Source organism: Eubalaena glacialis, chromosome 2 (genome assembly GCF_028564815.1).
Source record: "Eubalaena glacialis isolate mEubGla1 chromosome 2, mEubGla1.1.hap2.+ XY, whole genome shotgun sequence".
Lineage (NCBI taxonomy): Eukaryota > Metazoa > Chordata > Mammalia > Artiodactyla > Balaenidae > Eubalaena > Eubalaena glacialis.
The window spans coordinates 5,079,226-5,096,608 of NC_083717.1; the positions used below are offsets into that span (position 1 = coordinate 5,079,226).

Consider the following 17,383-nt stretch of genomic DNA (forward strand, 5'->3'; position numbering starts at 1 on the left):
TTTTTTTTTTTAATAAATTTATTTGCTTTATTCATTTATTTTTGGCTGCATTGGGTCTCCGTTGCTGCGCGTGGGCTTTCTCTAGTTGTCACGAGCAGGGGCTACTCTTCGTTGCTGTGCGTGGGCTTCTCATTGCGGTGGCTTCTCTTGTTGCAGAGCACGGGCTCTAGAGCGCAGGCTCAGTAGCTGTGGTGCACAGGCTTAGTTGCTCCACGGCATGTGGGATCTTCCCGGTCCAGGGCTCAAACCCGTGTCCCCTACACTGGCAGGCGGATTCTTAACCACTGCACTACCAGGGAAGCCCTTTTGTGAGTTTTACTTCCATGGGTTCTCCCAGGTTCTCAAGGTGAATAGCACAGAAAATTTCTCCTATTTTTCCAGCAGGGGGAGAGAAACTGATCATTTTGAAATACACCAGAGTATTCTCTTCTTAACAAGGCCTACTCTCAAGAGAAATAATTTTACCAGCACCTAACTAACTAGAGTTTTATCAGAGATTAACCCACCTGGGGGAAGGGAAATCCCAACGCTAGCCTGCTCTAGCCTTCCACGTGGGAGAAGGGGAATATCCAACTCCAGCCCACTGTAGCCATCCCATCCCAACTTAAGGGTGAGCAGCACATGAAAATTCACTCTTTGGGGCAGAGGCTCACTGAGCCCTAATTACAGGACTATCAGTACCTGATCCTCACACCACTAAAGGCTGGTGTCCCTTCATCTAGTACATCGTCTCCAGCTTCCAGCAAGCCACACTCTATAATGCGAAGACCACCGTTGGAAGAGACCAGACTAGCATCAGAACCAGACTCAGACATGACAAGGATGTTGGAATTATCAGACCAGAAATTTTAAAGACTATGATTAATATGCTAATAAGAGCTCTAATGGAAAAAGGAGGTAACATGCAAGAACAGATGGACAAGGTAAGCAGAGATATGGGAATTCTAAAAAAGAATCAAAAAGAAACACTGGAGATCAAAAATAGTATAACAGAAACAAATGTCTTTGATGGGCTCATCAGCAGTCTGGACATGGCTGAGGCAAGAATCTCTGAGCCTGAGGATATGTCAACAGAGATTTCCAAAACTGAAAAGCAAAGAGAAAAAATGACTGGCAGGGGGGAAAAAAACTGGAACAGATTATCCAAGAATGTGGGAAACTATAAAAGCTGTAACAAAGGCATAATTGGAATACCAGAGAAGAAGGAGAAAAAGAAATGGAAGAAATATTTGAAGCAAGTATAACTCAGAATTTCCCCAAATTAATGTCAGACACCAAACCACAGGTCCAGGAAGCTCCAGGAACACCAAGCACAATAAATGTCAAACAAACCAACCTCTACACCTAGGCATATCACATTCAAACTGCAGAAAATCAAAGATAAAGAAAAAATTAAAAAGAAGCCAGCAGAAGAAAACACCTTTCCTGTTCAGAAGTAAACATAATGATTACACCTGACATCTCAGAAACCATGCAAACAAGGAGAGAATGGAATCAAACAGTGTGGAGAGAATGAAATCAAACAGTGTGGAGAGAAAATAACCACCAACCTAGGATTATATACCCTGTGAAATTATTCCCAAGGAAAGGAGAAATAAAGACTTTATCATACTAAGAAACATTGAGGGAACCCGTTGATAGCAGACTGGCTTTGCAAGAAATGTTTTAAAAAGTTCTCCAAGGAGAGGATATAGGAGACATGTATACACGTGTGTGTGTATGCATGTGTGTGTGTGCAGGCATGTGAATAAGTGAAATGAATCACAGCAAGGACACCAGGAACAAAAGAGAGAAATTAGGAATAGTTTGCTACTAGAAGGTGAGTTGTACTACCAGTGAAGTGGTACAATGTTATTTGAAAGTGGACTTGGACTAGTTGTAAATGTATATTATAAACTCTGAAAGTAGAAAAAAAAAAGTATAACTGATATGCTAAAAAAAGAGGGAAAATGGAATCATATACAATGCTCAATTAAAACCACAAAAGGCGGGGGGAAAGTATAAGAAACAGGAACAAAGAACAAGGGCTACAACTAGAAAATTGTAACAGATATGGTAGATATTAATTCAACAATATCAATAATCACTTTAAATGTTAATGGTCTAAATACAGAGATTGTCAGAATGATCAAAAGATGAGATCCAATTATATGTCATCTACAAGAACCCACTTTAAATATAAAGATACATATAGATTAAAAATAAAGGGATGGAGAAAGATATACCATGCTAACACTAATCAGAAGGAAGTGGGAGTAGCTATATTTCTGACAGAGCCAACCCTGGAGCAAGAAAAATTATCAGGGACAGAGGCATTACATAATAGTAAAGGGGTCAATTCTCAGAGAAGACAACAATCCTTAACATGCATGTGCCTAACTACAGACTGTCAAAATAACTGAAATAAAAAGTAATGGAGGGCTTCCCTGGTGGCGCAGTGGTTGAGAATCTGCCTGCCAATGCAGGGGACACGGGTTTGAGCCCTGGTCTGGGAAGATCCCACATGCTGCGGAGCAACTGGGCCCGTGAGCCACAACTACTGAGCCTGCGCGTCTGGAGCCTGTGCTCCGCAACGGGAAAGGCCGCGACAGTGAGAGGCCCGCGCACCGTGATGAAGAGTGGCCCCCGCTTGCCACAACTGGAGAAAGCCCTCGCACAGAAACGAAGACCCAACACAGCTAAAACAAATAAATAAGTAAATTTATTAAAAAAAAAAATTAAAAAAAAAAAAAAGTAATGGAACTGCAAAGAGAAACAGATGAAGCCACTATTATAGTTGGAGACTTCAACACCTCTCTGTCAGAAATGGACAGTTCCAGTAGACAGAAAATCAGTTTAAGGACATAGTTGAACTCAACACCACCATCAATCAATTGGATATAATTAACATCTGTAGACTATTTCATCCAACAACAGAATACATTCTGCTCAAGCTCACCTGGAACATAACAAAACAGACCATATTCTGGGCCATAAAACACACCATAACAAATTTAAAAAACTAGAAATCATACAATGTCTGCTCACAGGCTACAATGGAATTAAACTAGAAATCATTAACAAAAAGAGCTGGGAGGGGCTTCCCTGGTGGCGCAGTGGTTGAGAATCTGCCTGCCAATGCAGGGGACACGGGTTCGAGCCCTGGTCTGGGAAGATCCCACATGCCACGGAGCAACTGGGCCCGTGAGCCACAATTACTGAGCCTGCGCGTCTGAAGCCTGTGCTCCGCAACAAGAGAGGCCGCGATAGTGAGAGGCCCGCGCAGCGCGATGAAGAGTGGCCCCCACTTGCCACAACTGGAGAAAGCCCTCGCACAGAAACGAAGACCCAACACAGCCATAAATAAATAAATAAATACTTAAAAAAAAAAAAATGTTGACTCGTAGCAATAAATAAAGGCCACATTAAAAAAAAAAAAAAAAAAAAAAAAGAGCTGGGAAATCCCCAAGTATGTGATGATTAAATAACACACACTTCTAAATAATACACAGGTCAAAAAAAGGAGAAATATTAAAATATTATGAATTAAACAAAAATGATAGTACAACCTATCAAAATTTGTGGGAGGCATTTGATATCAATGCTTAGTGGGAAATCTGAATTTATACATCAGAAAAGAGAATCTAAAATCTCTAACATAAACTTCCCCCTTAGGAAACTAGAAGAGAAAATTAAATCCAAAGCAAGCAAAAGGAAAAAATTTAGAGCAGAAATCAATGAAATTGAAAACAGAAAAGAGAGAAAAATCAGTATAACCAAAAATTGGTTGTTTGGAAAGATCAATGAAATTGATAGACAGGGTAACCAAAAAAAAAAAAAAAGAATGAGAGAGAAAACACAAATTATTAACATCAGAAATGAAAGACGGGACCTCACTACAGATTTCATGGACATAAAAAGGATATTAAATGAATATTACTATGGGTGAAGAGCATTGAGAGAATCATGGGAGCCTCCAACTTATAGCCAGTCAGTCAGAAGCACAGGTAACATCCTGGACCGGCACCTGGAGTGGGGATGAAGGCAGTCTTGTACAGCTGAGCCCTTAACCTGTGCAATCTGATACTCTCCCTAGGTAGACAGATAGTGTCAAAATTGAGCTAAATATGTGGAACACCTAGTCAGTGTTCACTGAAAACTGAAAAACTTCTTGGTGGTGTTGAATAAAAACACATAGTAATTATCAACAACTCTATGCCCACAAATTTGATAACCTAGAAAAAAATGGGCCAAGTCCTCAAAAGACACATTTGCCAAATCACTAACAAGAAAAGGTAGACAATCTGAATAGGCCTATATCCATTAAAGAAACTGAACAAGTAATTAGTAACCTTCCAAAACAGAAAGCACCAGGCACAGATAGGTTAATGGTGCATTCTACCAAACATTTAAGGAAGAAATTATACCAATTCTCTACGATCTCATCTAGAAGATAGAAGCAGAGGAAATACTTCATAACTCATTCTATGAGGACAGTATTACCCTAGTACTAAAACCAAAGACATTAGTGGAAAAGAAAACGACAGTCCAATATCTCTCATGAAAATATCAATAGATGCAAAAATCCTCAACAAAATATTAGCAAATCCAATGCAGAAGAAAGCAACTTAGAACAAACAAGAGCCTATATAAGAGGAAAAAAAACTTCAAAAAGAAATAACTGTTATCTTCTGAAACAAAAACTATACCAAAGCAGAAGGTAACCTGTCTTGACTGGAGCACTGTAATGCCAAGAACAGGTATGTTAAAAGACAGCATCTCCAAGATCTTCACTAATATTTCCATGTTTTTTAACCTGAGATGGTTTGGGGGTAGAAAGCCTGATCCATACCAAGATTCTTACCTATAATGATAGGTCTTCGTGATGAGATAACGAAATTCCTGATCCCCTATTCCCCTCAATGCCCTGCTACCTCGTTCAACAGGCAACACTTATTTCCCCATTTTGACTTACTACTGAGAGCTGGAGGTCAGTCATAGCCAGTTTAAAAGCAGAAAATACAAAGCAGCCAACTCTGTCCAAATTCTTCGTAGGTTTGCAATACCTGAGCCATATCGCGGTCCCAAGGGATATAGCGACACCTACCAGTTAGTCACTGCCATGGAGAACTATCCATAGAATATAATAAGGTGGCAGTGGGTGATGACCAATGGGTAGTGGCAGATAGGGTACCTATGTTCAATTACCCTACCATTTTCTAAAAGCAGATTATTCACACAAATTAATTCCTGTTAAGAATTAACACAAATGTCCAAAACATCTGAGATCATGGTAAGGTGACTTATTTGTAGGAAATTACAAAAGCTGGACAGATATTCAACAAAATGGAATAAGTTTCTAGTCTAGGCCAGACCCTATCTGAAGTAGCTCAGACTCTAAAAACCGAAAATGAAACCAACAGATAGAGACCTGAATATATATAGAAAAAATATCACAAAAAAAATGCAAAGCCTAAAGCAAGTTGAAAAAAAGGTAAACACCTGGGAGGAGAGAGAATGAGTATCAGGAAAGGATTATTAATGTATTTAGAAACTAAGACAGAGGGGAACAGGATTAATAATAAACTCTTATTTCTATTTAAGTGAATACAGTAAAGTTATCAAAACAGAAGAGCAATATAAAGAAGAATGTAGGCTGGCTGAAATACAGACTACTTTGTGAAAGGCAGGAAACACTCTAAGACCCAAAATACAAAATGAGGCATCTGTATTAATTCAAGAAACACCAGAAAGCCTAGAAAATCTTGAGCAAGGAAACAATCTGATCAGAGCTGGACTTTTAAGAAAAAAATGAATCTATTGCCAATATTTAAAAATGGTTTGGAAGAGGGAAAAGAAGAAAATACAATAAGAAACTTAACATTACTCTGGAAACTAAATGGGTTACTTTGAAAGCAAACGTTTAAACGCTGTTTAATTTGTTCTCGCTGGCAGATATGCCAAGAGGATAACTGAGCCAAACTGACCCGTTCAAGCTTCCATAATTGTAAATCCCTTGAAAATAACAATTTCTACTTTGGGTAATTCTTTCAATAGTCATGCTTTCAGCCTAAATGCTCAATAAGTAAGAAATCTAATCATGTAACTGCAATATGAATCCGTAAAAGTCATAGAAACATAGACCTTTAATAGCACCTACTTTAATGGTTTTCAAATTTTACTTTTCAATGCAGAAACCCTCTACAATGTAATTCTGATGCTGACTACCCAGAGTTAGCACACACTTCACAGGTTGAGGGCACAGAACTCCCCAAGTCTCCCCTCACTTCAGACACAGAAACAAGCTCTGGGGTTTCCAGCCACATGCACTTCGGACTAACTGGCTACAAATTCAGGGGTTTCCACTATCCCCTCAGGTTCGATAATTCACAGAACTCAGAAAAGCACTTATAATTACAGTTTTATTATAAAAGATACAAATGACAACCAGCCAATGAAGAGAGACGCACGGGGCTAGGTCTGGGAGGATCTCAAATGCAAAGCTTCTGTGCCCTCAGGACTCACCATCCTCCTGGCACATCAGTGTGTATCACCAACCAGGAAGCTCAACGGAGGTTCGGTGTCCAGAGTTTTTATTGGGGTTTCATTATGAAGGTATGGTTGATTGAATGATTGGCCACCTCCTAGAACTCAATCTCCAGGCCTCCTCCCCCTTTCTGGAGGTCTAGCTGATATCGTGTAACTCAAAGCCCCAGCCATCTTATCACAAGGTTAGTCTTTCTGGAGCCACCAGCCCCCATGCTGAGTCATCTCTCTAGCATAAACCAAGGTATTGTCCCAGGAACCCACCATGAGTTAGAAAGATGCACCTATCACTCAGGAAATTCCAACGATTTACAGGTTCCCTTCCAAAAAACAGGGACAAAGATAAGTAAAATTCTTTATTATTCAACAATCTCTTTTATAAGAAAAATTTGTCTTAAAGGAAACCAATATGTGAAGTAAATTCAAGTGGAATTGCTCTGAGGAATCCCATAGCCCTACCCCATAAACCCCCAATACCTTTGAAGCCCAAGAAGACTGAGTGAGTCATCCTGAACAATATCCTCCAGTCTAACATTTACAGTCCATGGATTCAGCATCCACAGGTCAAAAATAGTCAGAAAAAAAATTTCAAAAAGTTCCAAAAAGCAAAACTTGAATTTGCTGTGTGTGGGCAGCTATTCACATAGCATTTACATTGTATTTACAATTATTTACATAGCATTTACATTTCATTAGGTGTTACAAGTAATCTAGAGATGATTTAAAGTATATGGGAGGGGTGGGGACTTCCCTGGTGGCGCAGTGGTTAAGAACCCACCTGCCAATGCAGGGGACACGGGTTCCAGCCCTGGTCCGGGAAGATCCCACATTCCGTGGAGCAAATAAGTCCGTGCGCCACAACTACTGAGCCTGCGCTCTAGAGCCCGTGAGCCACAACTACTGAGCCCGCGAGCCACAACTACTGAAGCCCACGTGCCTAGAGCCTGTGCTCCGCAACAAGAGAAGCCACCGCAATGAGAAGCCCGTGCACCGCAAGGAAGAGTAGCCCCTGCTTGCCGCAACTAGAGAAAGCCCACGCGCAGCAACAAAGACCCAATGCAGCCAAAAATTAAAAATAAAAAAAATAAAAAAGTATATGAGAGGGGAATTCCCTGGCAGTCCAGCGGTTAGGACTCTGTGCTTCTGCTGCAGGGGGCGCGGGTTCGATCCCTGGTTGGGGAACTAAGATCCCACATGCTGCGACACAGCCTAAATAAATAAATTAATTAAATAAACTAAAAAAAAATAAAAGTATATTTGAGGATGTACGTAGGTTATATGAAAACATTATGCCATTTTATATAAGGGACTTGAACATCTGCAGTTTTGGTGTCCACGGGAGTCCTGCAGATATTGAGGGATGACTGTACTTCATCTTAGAAAAGGAAAGCAAGTTATCACTTTGATCTGGTAGTGCACTTAATTCATCATCCTCACTGACTGGTAGCCAAGCAGATTTTTTAAAAGCTTAGTGCATTTTTTAAAAAGAACACACTTAAATCTTAAAACCTATCACTCTGTTTAAAAATAGTTAAGCTTATTAAAACTTAACTTATTAAAAAGTAAATAGTTAACTAGAAATGACAAGCTTATGTCTGATAAAATACAAATTGTCTATTATCATAACTAAGGATGATCTGAATTAAGGCATACCCAGGAGTGTCTGGTATAGTCATTAGCAGATATTATGCTAAACATTCTCCTATGCACAAACAGGATCAGGATCTGACTCAAACTTATATACACAGACCAGAAATGCAACCCATTTCAGAACGCTAAAATTGTTCACATTATTTATTGATGCTGCCTCAAGATCAAGAGCTATAGCACAGTTCTTCTACGTTGTAAAACAACAAATACTTTTTAAATCAGAAAAATATAAACTGCCAGTAGCAGTTCAACATGGCTTTGTGAATAGCAAATGAATTCAAAACTATTTATTTTCTAAGACAAAAACATGGTATGTGGGAAAATAACACACACTTGCTTCTAAAGAATTCGAAGCTTCATAATGATCTCATTTTATCCTCAGATTATCCTTTTCCTTATACCCAAAAAGAGGAGATTGAGAAATTTGCCTAGCAGTACCCAGAAAAATCACACACTGAGCCTCATCTGAATTTCAGTAGTCTTCTCAATGGATTGAAGCACTTTTTTCTGATAAGCAGCTACTTTTGATTTTCTCAAAATTTATGACTGCCAAAGATTTGGGGAGGTAAGAAATGCTGAGAGGATGATTGCCCATCACATTCAGGCTATAGGAAAAAGACTGTCATTCAGTCAGTTTGGAAACATAAAAGTTCATCAAAAATGGCCAATGGAAAAAGCAAGTCCTAAAGAAATTACCCTCTTTTTGAGATCGGAATCAATTTTTCAAAAACGTTTGTTTCACCGAATATCCCTATCCCCCCTGACCACTGGAAATTCCATTGGAAGAGCAATCTGAAGCTCTTCTAACCAGAAACGGAAGTAGGTGTCGAAGCAACAGCATGAAAGCATCTCAGAAAAGAGCACAAAATAGAAATGAAAATCTAGAAGCATTAGAAAGAATAGCTTACAGGAGAAGTAAAATAAGAACAGAAGAAACAATGAGCACAAAATCTCTTAACCCAGTGGATATCAGCCCTTTAACAGACCTGTATTCTAGATTTTTACATTTTTCTCCTGAGTATGTTTTTACAGTAATTGATTCCAGCCCTTAGAATCTGAGTAGCCTCCAAAGGCTCCGAACGATGTCTGCCTTGATTATAAGAGGAGTTAAAATGTATCCCTTGCATACTACACGGCAGGTACTGGGCTAAGTGCTTTACGTGCATCACCTCCTCAAAACAACCTTAATGGGGACTAATGAAGAGAAAGGTATGGCAGCTCAGAGGATCCACAGATGAAAAAGCCGTGGTGTAAAACCAACAAGGAAATATGCCTTGAGGAAAACAGTGGAGACTGAAGAGGTAAAAAAAGGAGCCACATGCTACAAGGTTTTATATGCTATGTTGAAAAGTTCAAATTCCTGTGAAAAGCTGTAGATTCACTGAACTATTTTAACCAGAGGAGCCATATGATTACATTTACATTTTAGAAATATCACTGTCACCTGGAAAATGACTGGGGACAGACTGGAGGCAGGGATAACAGAGCTACCGGACTCTCCTAAAAGAGCAAGCTAAACCTGCTGGGCAGTGGCGATGACAACAGAAAGGAGGGGAGGCCTGAACGGACGGACAGATGAATGGACTCAAGAGCTATCAGGAAGAGAAGCACACAGACTACAGTAGCACCAGAATCCTGGAGGGCAAGTTCAGGGCGGCTGGGACAGAGTAGACAGTATATATTTGCCATGGGGATGTAGAAAATTACAACTACAGAATTTAAGAATGACTCCCAGGTTCTTGACATATCTGACTAAGTAAACTGAAGTACCAGTCATGAGAACAGAGGAAAAGCAAACTTGAGAAGAGAAATTTGAATATGAGTTTGAACATGCTTAATTGGAATATTCAACTCCAGTAAAGAGTTAGAACGTCCTGAGCTTTTTAAGTGTTCCTCATAGCAACGTAGATACTTTTATCCCTATTCACACAAGTGGAAAGTAAACTCAGAGGGGTTCTGTACTTGCCTATGTCCATGTTTTGCCCACTTACTAAGAGCAAATGCTGCACCTGCAATTTAAACCCAAAGCCCAAGCAAGGTCTTTCCATCACACTAAACTGCAGGAGAAAAATGTGACATTGACATTTACGAAGATTAAACTGGTTGTGGTTTGATATTGACTGGGCTAGCAAAACAGACTAAAAACATGTCCAATTCTGTAGGCTATAAGCCGGTCCAAAGTAGTGTGACTAGGAATGCAATGTAGTATAAAAACAAAGACATGATGATTTGGTAGAGGCAGGGTAATGATTCAAAGATGCCTCTTTGGTTTCAAATCAAGATAACTAGAACATTATAAAATAATTGCATAACGAAGGAAGAACTAGACTGGAAAGATACGTTCAGTTTTCTGATACACTGATTTTTGATTTTTTAGGTGATACTAGAACACCAAATAGATATGCAAGACCAGAGCAATAGCAAGATATCAATAACTCATCCTTTAATAAATACTTATTGAGTGCTTACTATGTACCAGGCACTGTCCCTGAAGTATTAGGAATAGAAATGAAAAGTTCTTGTCCTTGTGGAGTTTACATTCTACACAGGCGGCAATCAATCAACCAATCAATCAATCAATGTGAGGTAGTTGAGTACTATAAAGAAACCAAATGGAACAAGGACACAGAGAGGGTAAAGATGGATATTGTTTACAGAAGGTAATCAGGGAGAGCCTCTCTTAGAAACTCTTCTGAACGGAGTCTTGAATGATGTGATGGACATCAAGACCTTCAAATACCTGGGGGAAAAATAGCCTAGGCAAAGAAAACAGCACAATATAGATACAGAGGCAGGAATGAGCTTGGCGTATTCAGACCCAAGAAGCTTAGAATGAGAGAGAGTGTTTGGAGACTGTCATCATATCAGAGACATAGGAAAGGCCAGACTATGGGCCACAATAAGGAACTTGCATTTCCCTGTAAGTGGGATGGGAAGCTCCTGGAAGGTTCTGAGCAGGTAAATGACAGTACCTAAGATTTTTAAAAGATCACTGACCTTTGTAAATGAGAACTGATTGTAAGGGGCAAGAGTAGTAGCAAAGAAGCCTGCTAGAAATCTCCTGCCACAGTCTATGAAAGAGAGAACGATGACTGGAGTAAGATAATAGTGATGTGAGAAGGAGAAGTGAAGAGATTCTGGATATATTTTTAAAGTAGAGCCAGAAGATCTTGCTGATAGCATGGATATGAAGCATGAAGGAAAAAGAAGAATCAGTGATGACTCCTAGACATTAGAGATGAGTGACAGTAAATATCAATGGTGCCATCTACTGAAATAGGCAAGGATGAAGGAATGAGCAGGTTTGGGGAAGACACCAAAAACTATTATTATCTCTATATTCCATATTAAAGATACGGAAACTGAGGCACAGAATATCTAAGCAACTAACCCAAAGTCACACTGCTGGTAAGCAGCAAACCTGGTAATTGAGTTCAGGCAGTGTAGCTCCAGAGTCTGAATTCTTAATGCAAAGCTAAATTGCCTCCTAAGACTCCAAGGGGAAAAAAAGTCTCAAAAAAGAAGTTCCAGAACTGAACATTTGGAAATCACAAAAAGGAGAAGCCAAAAAGACTAAAAAAGAGCTAAGCAGAAAACTGGAAAAAGTTTGGTGTCCTGGAAACCAAGTGAATAAAGTACATCAAAGAGGAATGCTAAGAGATCAACAAAGAAATGAACTGGGAATTGACCGATGGGTTTGGCAAGACAGAAGTCACCAGGGACTCTGAAATAAAAGCTTGATGGAATGAGTTAGCTTCATAATTTAAGAGTTGAACTTAGCAAGAAATATAACATCCAAAATGAGATTCATGTATTCAGTAAGTGTTTACTAAATGTTTATTAGTGCCAGAGACTGGTCTACGTGTTAGGGATACAGTAGCGAACAAACCAAACAAAAATACCTGTCCTCATGGAGCTCACATTCTAATAACATATTTAGGTGCTTCTTCAAAGGAAAAGTGATCACCAATATTTTATCTCTTTATATGAAATGTTACGTGGTATAAATCAGTATGTAAATTTCCAATTTACCATTTCAGTTTATCAGTTTATTGATGACTAAAGCTAAAGGCAATTAATTTTGAAGTAGTAAAAATATATGCTAATGTTAAGTGATAAATATATCAAGTGAGTTAGTGGGAGTACTTTAATATCACTGACATACTCACTGATGGACAAAGTAAGAAGAAATATTGTTAAATGTACTCTACATACTATATTCTACATGCTATACTAGTGAAAAATTTTAAATGGGAGTCTATTGGACTCTGTCCAAGGATGATTTGCTGGGAGTCTCTGGCAGGTCTTCTTAGATAAACTTTCACGATATTCTGATACATGGATCATGAGGAGAGAATTGATCCAAACACTAAAACCTAACTTTAAGAAGTAAGCTTTTCTGGGAGTTCCCTGGCGGTCCAGTGGTTAAGACTCCACGCTTTCACTACCGAGGGTGCGTGCGGGTTCAATGGGGAACTAAGATCCCACAAGCCACACAGCAGTGTGGCCAAAAACAAACAAAAGCAAAACAAAAAACAAACAAAAAGTAAGCTTTTCTGGAGCAAAACAATGTTCCTACACTCAAGAAGCTTACCATCTAACAGGCTCAATGGACACGTTCTCAATTCAACAAACTTTTATTAAGCACCTACTCTGTGTCAACCAATAAAAGAGTTCAGGGGCTTAACACAAGATATAACTATCTTTAATGCGAAATAATTTGGTAAAGACAAAAAGTGTCCCAGGAGTTTTGAAAAGGGTGGAGATTACAGTGGGCTAGAGCAGTGTTTCTCAACTAGAAACTATTTCGTGCCCCCAGGGGACATCTAGCTATGTCTGGAGATGTTTTAAATCATAACTGGGGTTTCGGTGGGGAGAGGTGCCACTGGCATCTAGTGGGGAGAGGTCAGGGATGCTGCTAAACACCCTACATTGCAGAGGACAGACGCCCACGACAAAGACATTTATCTGGTCCAAACCATCCGCAGTGTTGCTAATAAGAAACCCTAGGTTAGAGTAATCAGGAAATGATTCAGGTATGAGTTGGATTCTGAGTTGACTTTTAATCATACGTAGGTGAAGAAAGGTAGAAGAAATAATACAAGCAAAAGTATAAAAGCAAGAAGGAGCCTGTGTCTGAACTGGGTGGCGTAGGTACTGGGAAAGGTGTGACATTAAGAATCCAATGGTTCTTCATGACCTTTTTTTTTTTTTCCTTAGATTCCATATATATGTGTTAGCATACTGTATTTGTTTTTCTCTTTCTGACTTACTTCACTCTGTATGACAGACTCTAACTCCATCCACCTCACTACAAATAACTCAATTTCGTTTCTTTTTATGGCTGAGTAATATTCCATTGTATATATATGCCACATCTTCTTTATCCATTCATCCGATGATGGACACTTAGGTTGATTCCATGTCCTGGCTATTGTAAATAGAGCTGCAATGAACATTTTGGTACGACTCTTTTTGAATTATGGTTTTCTCAGGGTATATGCCCAGTAGTGGGATTGCTGGGTCGTATGGTAGTTCTATTTTTAGTTTTGTAAGGAACCTCCATACTGTTCTCTATAGTGGCTGTATCAATTTACATTCCCACCAACAGTGCAAGAGTGTTCCCTTTTCTCCACACCCTCTCCAGCATTTATTGTTTCTAGATTTTTTGATGCTGGCCATTCTGACCGGTGTGAGATGATATCTCATTGTAGTTTTGATTTGCATTTCTCTAATGATTAATGATGTTGAGCATTCTTTCATGTGTCTGTTGGCAAGCTGTATATCTTCTTTGGAGAAATGTCTATTTAGGTCTTCTGCCCATTTTTGGATTGGGTTGTTTGTTTTTTTGTTATTGAGCTGCATGACCTGCTTGTAAATTTTGGGGATTAATCCTTTGACAGTTGCTTCATTTGCAAATATTTTCTCCCATTCTGAGGGTTGTCTTTTGGTCTTGTTTATGGTTTCCTTTGCTATGCAAAAGCTTTTAAGTTTCATTAGGTCCCATTTGTTTATTTTTGTTTTTATTTCCATTTCTCTAGGAGCTGGGTCAAAAAGGATCTTGCTGTGATTTATGTCATAAAGTGTTCTGCCTATGTCTTCCTGGACTCGAGGATATGGGGAGGGGGAAGGGTAAGATGTGACAAAGAGAGAGTGGCATGGACATATATACACTACCAAACGTAAAATAGATAGCTAGCAGGAAGCAACCGCATAGCACAGGGAGATCAGCTCTGTGCTTTGTGACCACCTAGAGGGGTGGGATAGGGAGGGTGGGAGGGAGGGAGATGCAAGAGGGAAGAGATATGGGGATATATGTATATGTATAACTGATTCACTTTGTTATAAAGCAGAAACTAACACACCATTGTAAAGCAATTATACTCCAATAAAGATGTTAAAAAAAAAAAAAAGAATCCAATGGAAATGTGGGTTCAAAAGGCAACAGGATATAAAGGTGATTGGGTAGTTGGAAGCTAGATTACATACGACCATGAAAACTAGATCAAGGTGCTGGAAACAGAAGAAGAAGGTATTAAGAAGTTGTTTTATTTTACACATTTGCCCTGGAAATTAATGTGGTAAGTTATAAACCTGCTTGAGAGCAGCATCATGCTGCTTATTCATCACTCTCTTATGTCACAGAGCAGTGTCCTGTAAATAATGTGTGCTAAGTGCTTATTAAATTAAATGTCACTTTCCAATTATTTATTTATTAACTATTACTAGTCATCTCTAAAGTTCCATCCACTGCTAAGATTCAGGACATTCGTTTAAACTGGAACCAAAGAAAGCCATCATTTAGTCGGTGCCCACCATAGAAAGGCACTGTAGGAGGCCCCTCTACACATACTATTCCACTGAACCACAAACAGAATGTGTTTTCCCTCTCTTTAAAGACGAGGACGTTGGGACTCAAAGGGCTTCAGTAACTTGCCCATGATTCCACTCTGAGCTAGGCAGTGGCAGGGATGGGACTGAACCTTTTTCTAGTCTTAACCCAAACCTTCAAGCTTCAGTGGCAGGCTGTAAGTTACAGTTAAAAAGCAAAATTCAAACCTTTTATCATTAAGATATACAAAGACATGAAAAGCAACTCCATTAGAGTGTCCTTATTCTTCTTTACTCTAGCAATTAGGCACAGTATTTAACTTGCTTTCATTCCACATGCGTGTGCCCCAAATGCTAGGAGCATTCAAATCACCCCCAAAATTCTCTCCCCGAAAACTCAAACTCCTGTAATTATTACCCTCAGACCAGGAAACACACACACACACACACACACACACACACACACACACACACACACAACTAACCTGTTGAACTGGTATGATCAGTACTTAAAACCGATGATTCAGAAAACCAAAAACAGACCATTTCAAATTCAGAACAAATTAGCATTTTCGGATCCCAGGTCCTCTTCCACACTTAAAGTACTGAGACCTACCCAAGGAAGGCAGCCCAGTGTCTCCGGCCCTCAATGACGTCTACACTGTTGTCAAGTATTCCATCTTTATCACTCTCTCCCAAAATCTCTGACAGTCCGCCCTGAACCAGAAGCTCTGTCCTCCCGTTACAGTTCTATCACAGATTTTAAAGTCCCCTAAGGAAGCCAACCTAAAACATTCCCGTAGTTCCAGACGTCTGACATGTGTCCCGGGAAACACTCTATCATACGGCTTATCATCCTACGCTAGCGGAGACTCCCTAGCTCTCGACTCTGTCCTCCCAGAAGCACCGTCCCAGCACCAGCTCCCGCCCCAGCTGCTCCTCCGCGGCCTTCGACACCCACCTCTCCAGCAGTTCTTTCGGAACCCACAGCCCCAGCTCAAGGCCTGTTTCCCAGACTCTCACAGTCCCCCTTCTTTCCAAGAGGATGCGCCGAGCCCCCAACCTCCTCCAAACTCTTACAGAAAAGAGCCTCAGGGAAGGGGCAGGACTCGCCCGGCCCGGGGGTTCCAGACCGTCCGCCGGGAGCGGGCAGAGCGGGCTCGCGGCCCGCAGGGAGTGGACAGCGGGCGGCAGAAGCACCTACCGACGTCCTGATCGAAGGGATTGGTGGCAAAGAGAGGCATCTCCACTGCGTGCTGAGGTGTCCGCAGGGACTCCCCCTCGACACCGCGAGAGTCAGGGTACGACCGAGGAACGAAGGCTCCTCAGGCAAAAACAGCGACCGAGACGGACCCCCCGGGGTCCGCGACAGCTCCTCCTCTCCCCGACCCTCAGCTACCGCGGCAACAGCGGCGGCGACGGCGGCGACGGGAGCGGAGGAGCCGCGAAGGCCCCCCGCGCGGAGCCTGTCGGGAATCTGGGCGACCTCGGCGCCGCCTGCCCAGAACCTGCCCGGAACCTGCCCCGCCCAAACCGGCCCAACCCCAGCGCCCCCTCCGCCCGGCCCCGCTTTGATTAGCCACACGGGAGAGTGGCCGTGATGCCTGCGCTTCCTGCTTTGGCCTTGGTCGGGAGCCTCCGGAGGACGGGGTCCTCCGGGCGCGCCGAAGCCGACTAGCGAGCCCAGGCGTGAATCAGAGGCTGAGTAGAAAGAAAAGGGGTCGAGGCTGGGGAGAGGGAAGACCCTTTCTCCCACCCGTTCCGTTGGTTGTCACAACTTTCTGGTCCCTGGGGAGGGGGATGGAAGCCCCTTCACTCGGGGGCATCTAAGTAAAAGGGCTGTGAGTTCAATTCGCTGCCTGCGGTGACCAGGAACTTGCTCGGTGAAGTCATGTGAGCGGGGCGGCTTGGCCCGAGTCCCCACGAGGGGAGTGTCGGGCGCGCACGAGGGGAGTGTCGGGCGCGCGGTGCTCGCGGCGGCTGAGGCTGCGCTGGCACCTTCCCGAGAGGCCCCGAACAGCCGCTTCGGAGGCTCGGTCAAAAGCACTTCTGGCTGGGCGTTGGCACCTGCTGACTGACTGTGCACTCACTAAGCGATTACGGTGACTGGCAAAGCAGTGGCACAGGGCAAGAAGGTCTGCGATACCCGCCCCTCCCCCTCCCCAAACCGAGCAAAAAGAGAAAACTGAAAAATGGAGCTAGCGATTGATTAGTGATTCGTAATAACTTAAACTATTTCGTCATTTTATTTATAACTTTACAAAAAAAATTCTCTATATTCTGTAGAAATGTTAAGGAGCATCTTCTAGAGATTTTTGCATTCCTCTTGGAAGGAACTTAGAGCATCCTGCGTGTAAATTGAAGTTATGTAAGTCTA

The 17,383-nt window shown here is 41.4% G+C and overlaps 1 protein-coding gene across 2 annotated transcripts in view; it reads right to left on the reverse strand.

The window, feature by feature from the left end:
- Positions 1 to 16,453, reverse strand: part of STAM (signal transducing adaptor molecule) — a 69,485-nt gene extending 53,032 nt beyond the window's left edge. Inside the window, exon 1 of one of the 2 annotated variants that reach the window (XM_061181542.1) lies at positions 16,211 to 16,453. In XM_061181542.1, the coding sequence (XP_061037525.1) occupies positions 16,211 to 16,250 (40 nt within the window). In that variant the 5' untranslated portion in view covers positions 16,251 to 16,453. Of the gene's footprint in view, positions 1 to 15,967; positions 16,037 to 16,210 lie in introns of those variants that run through there. The other variant, XM_061181543.1, reaches the window with a different exon arrangement.
- Positions 16,454 to 17,383: the final 930 nt, after the last annotated feature.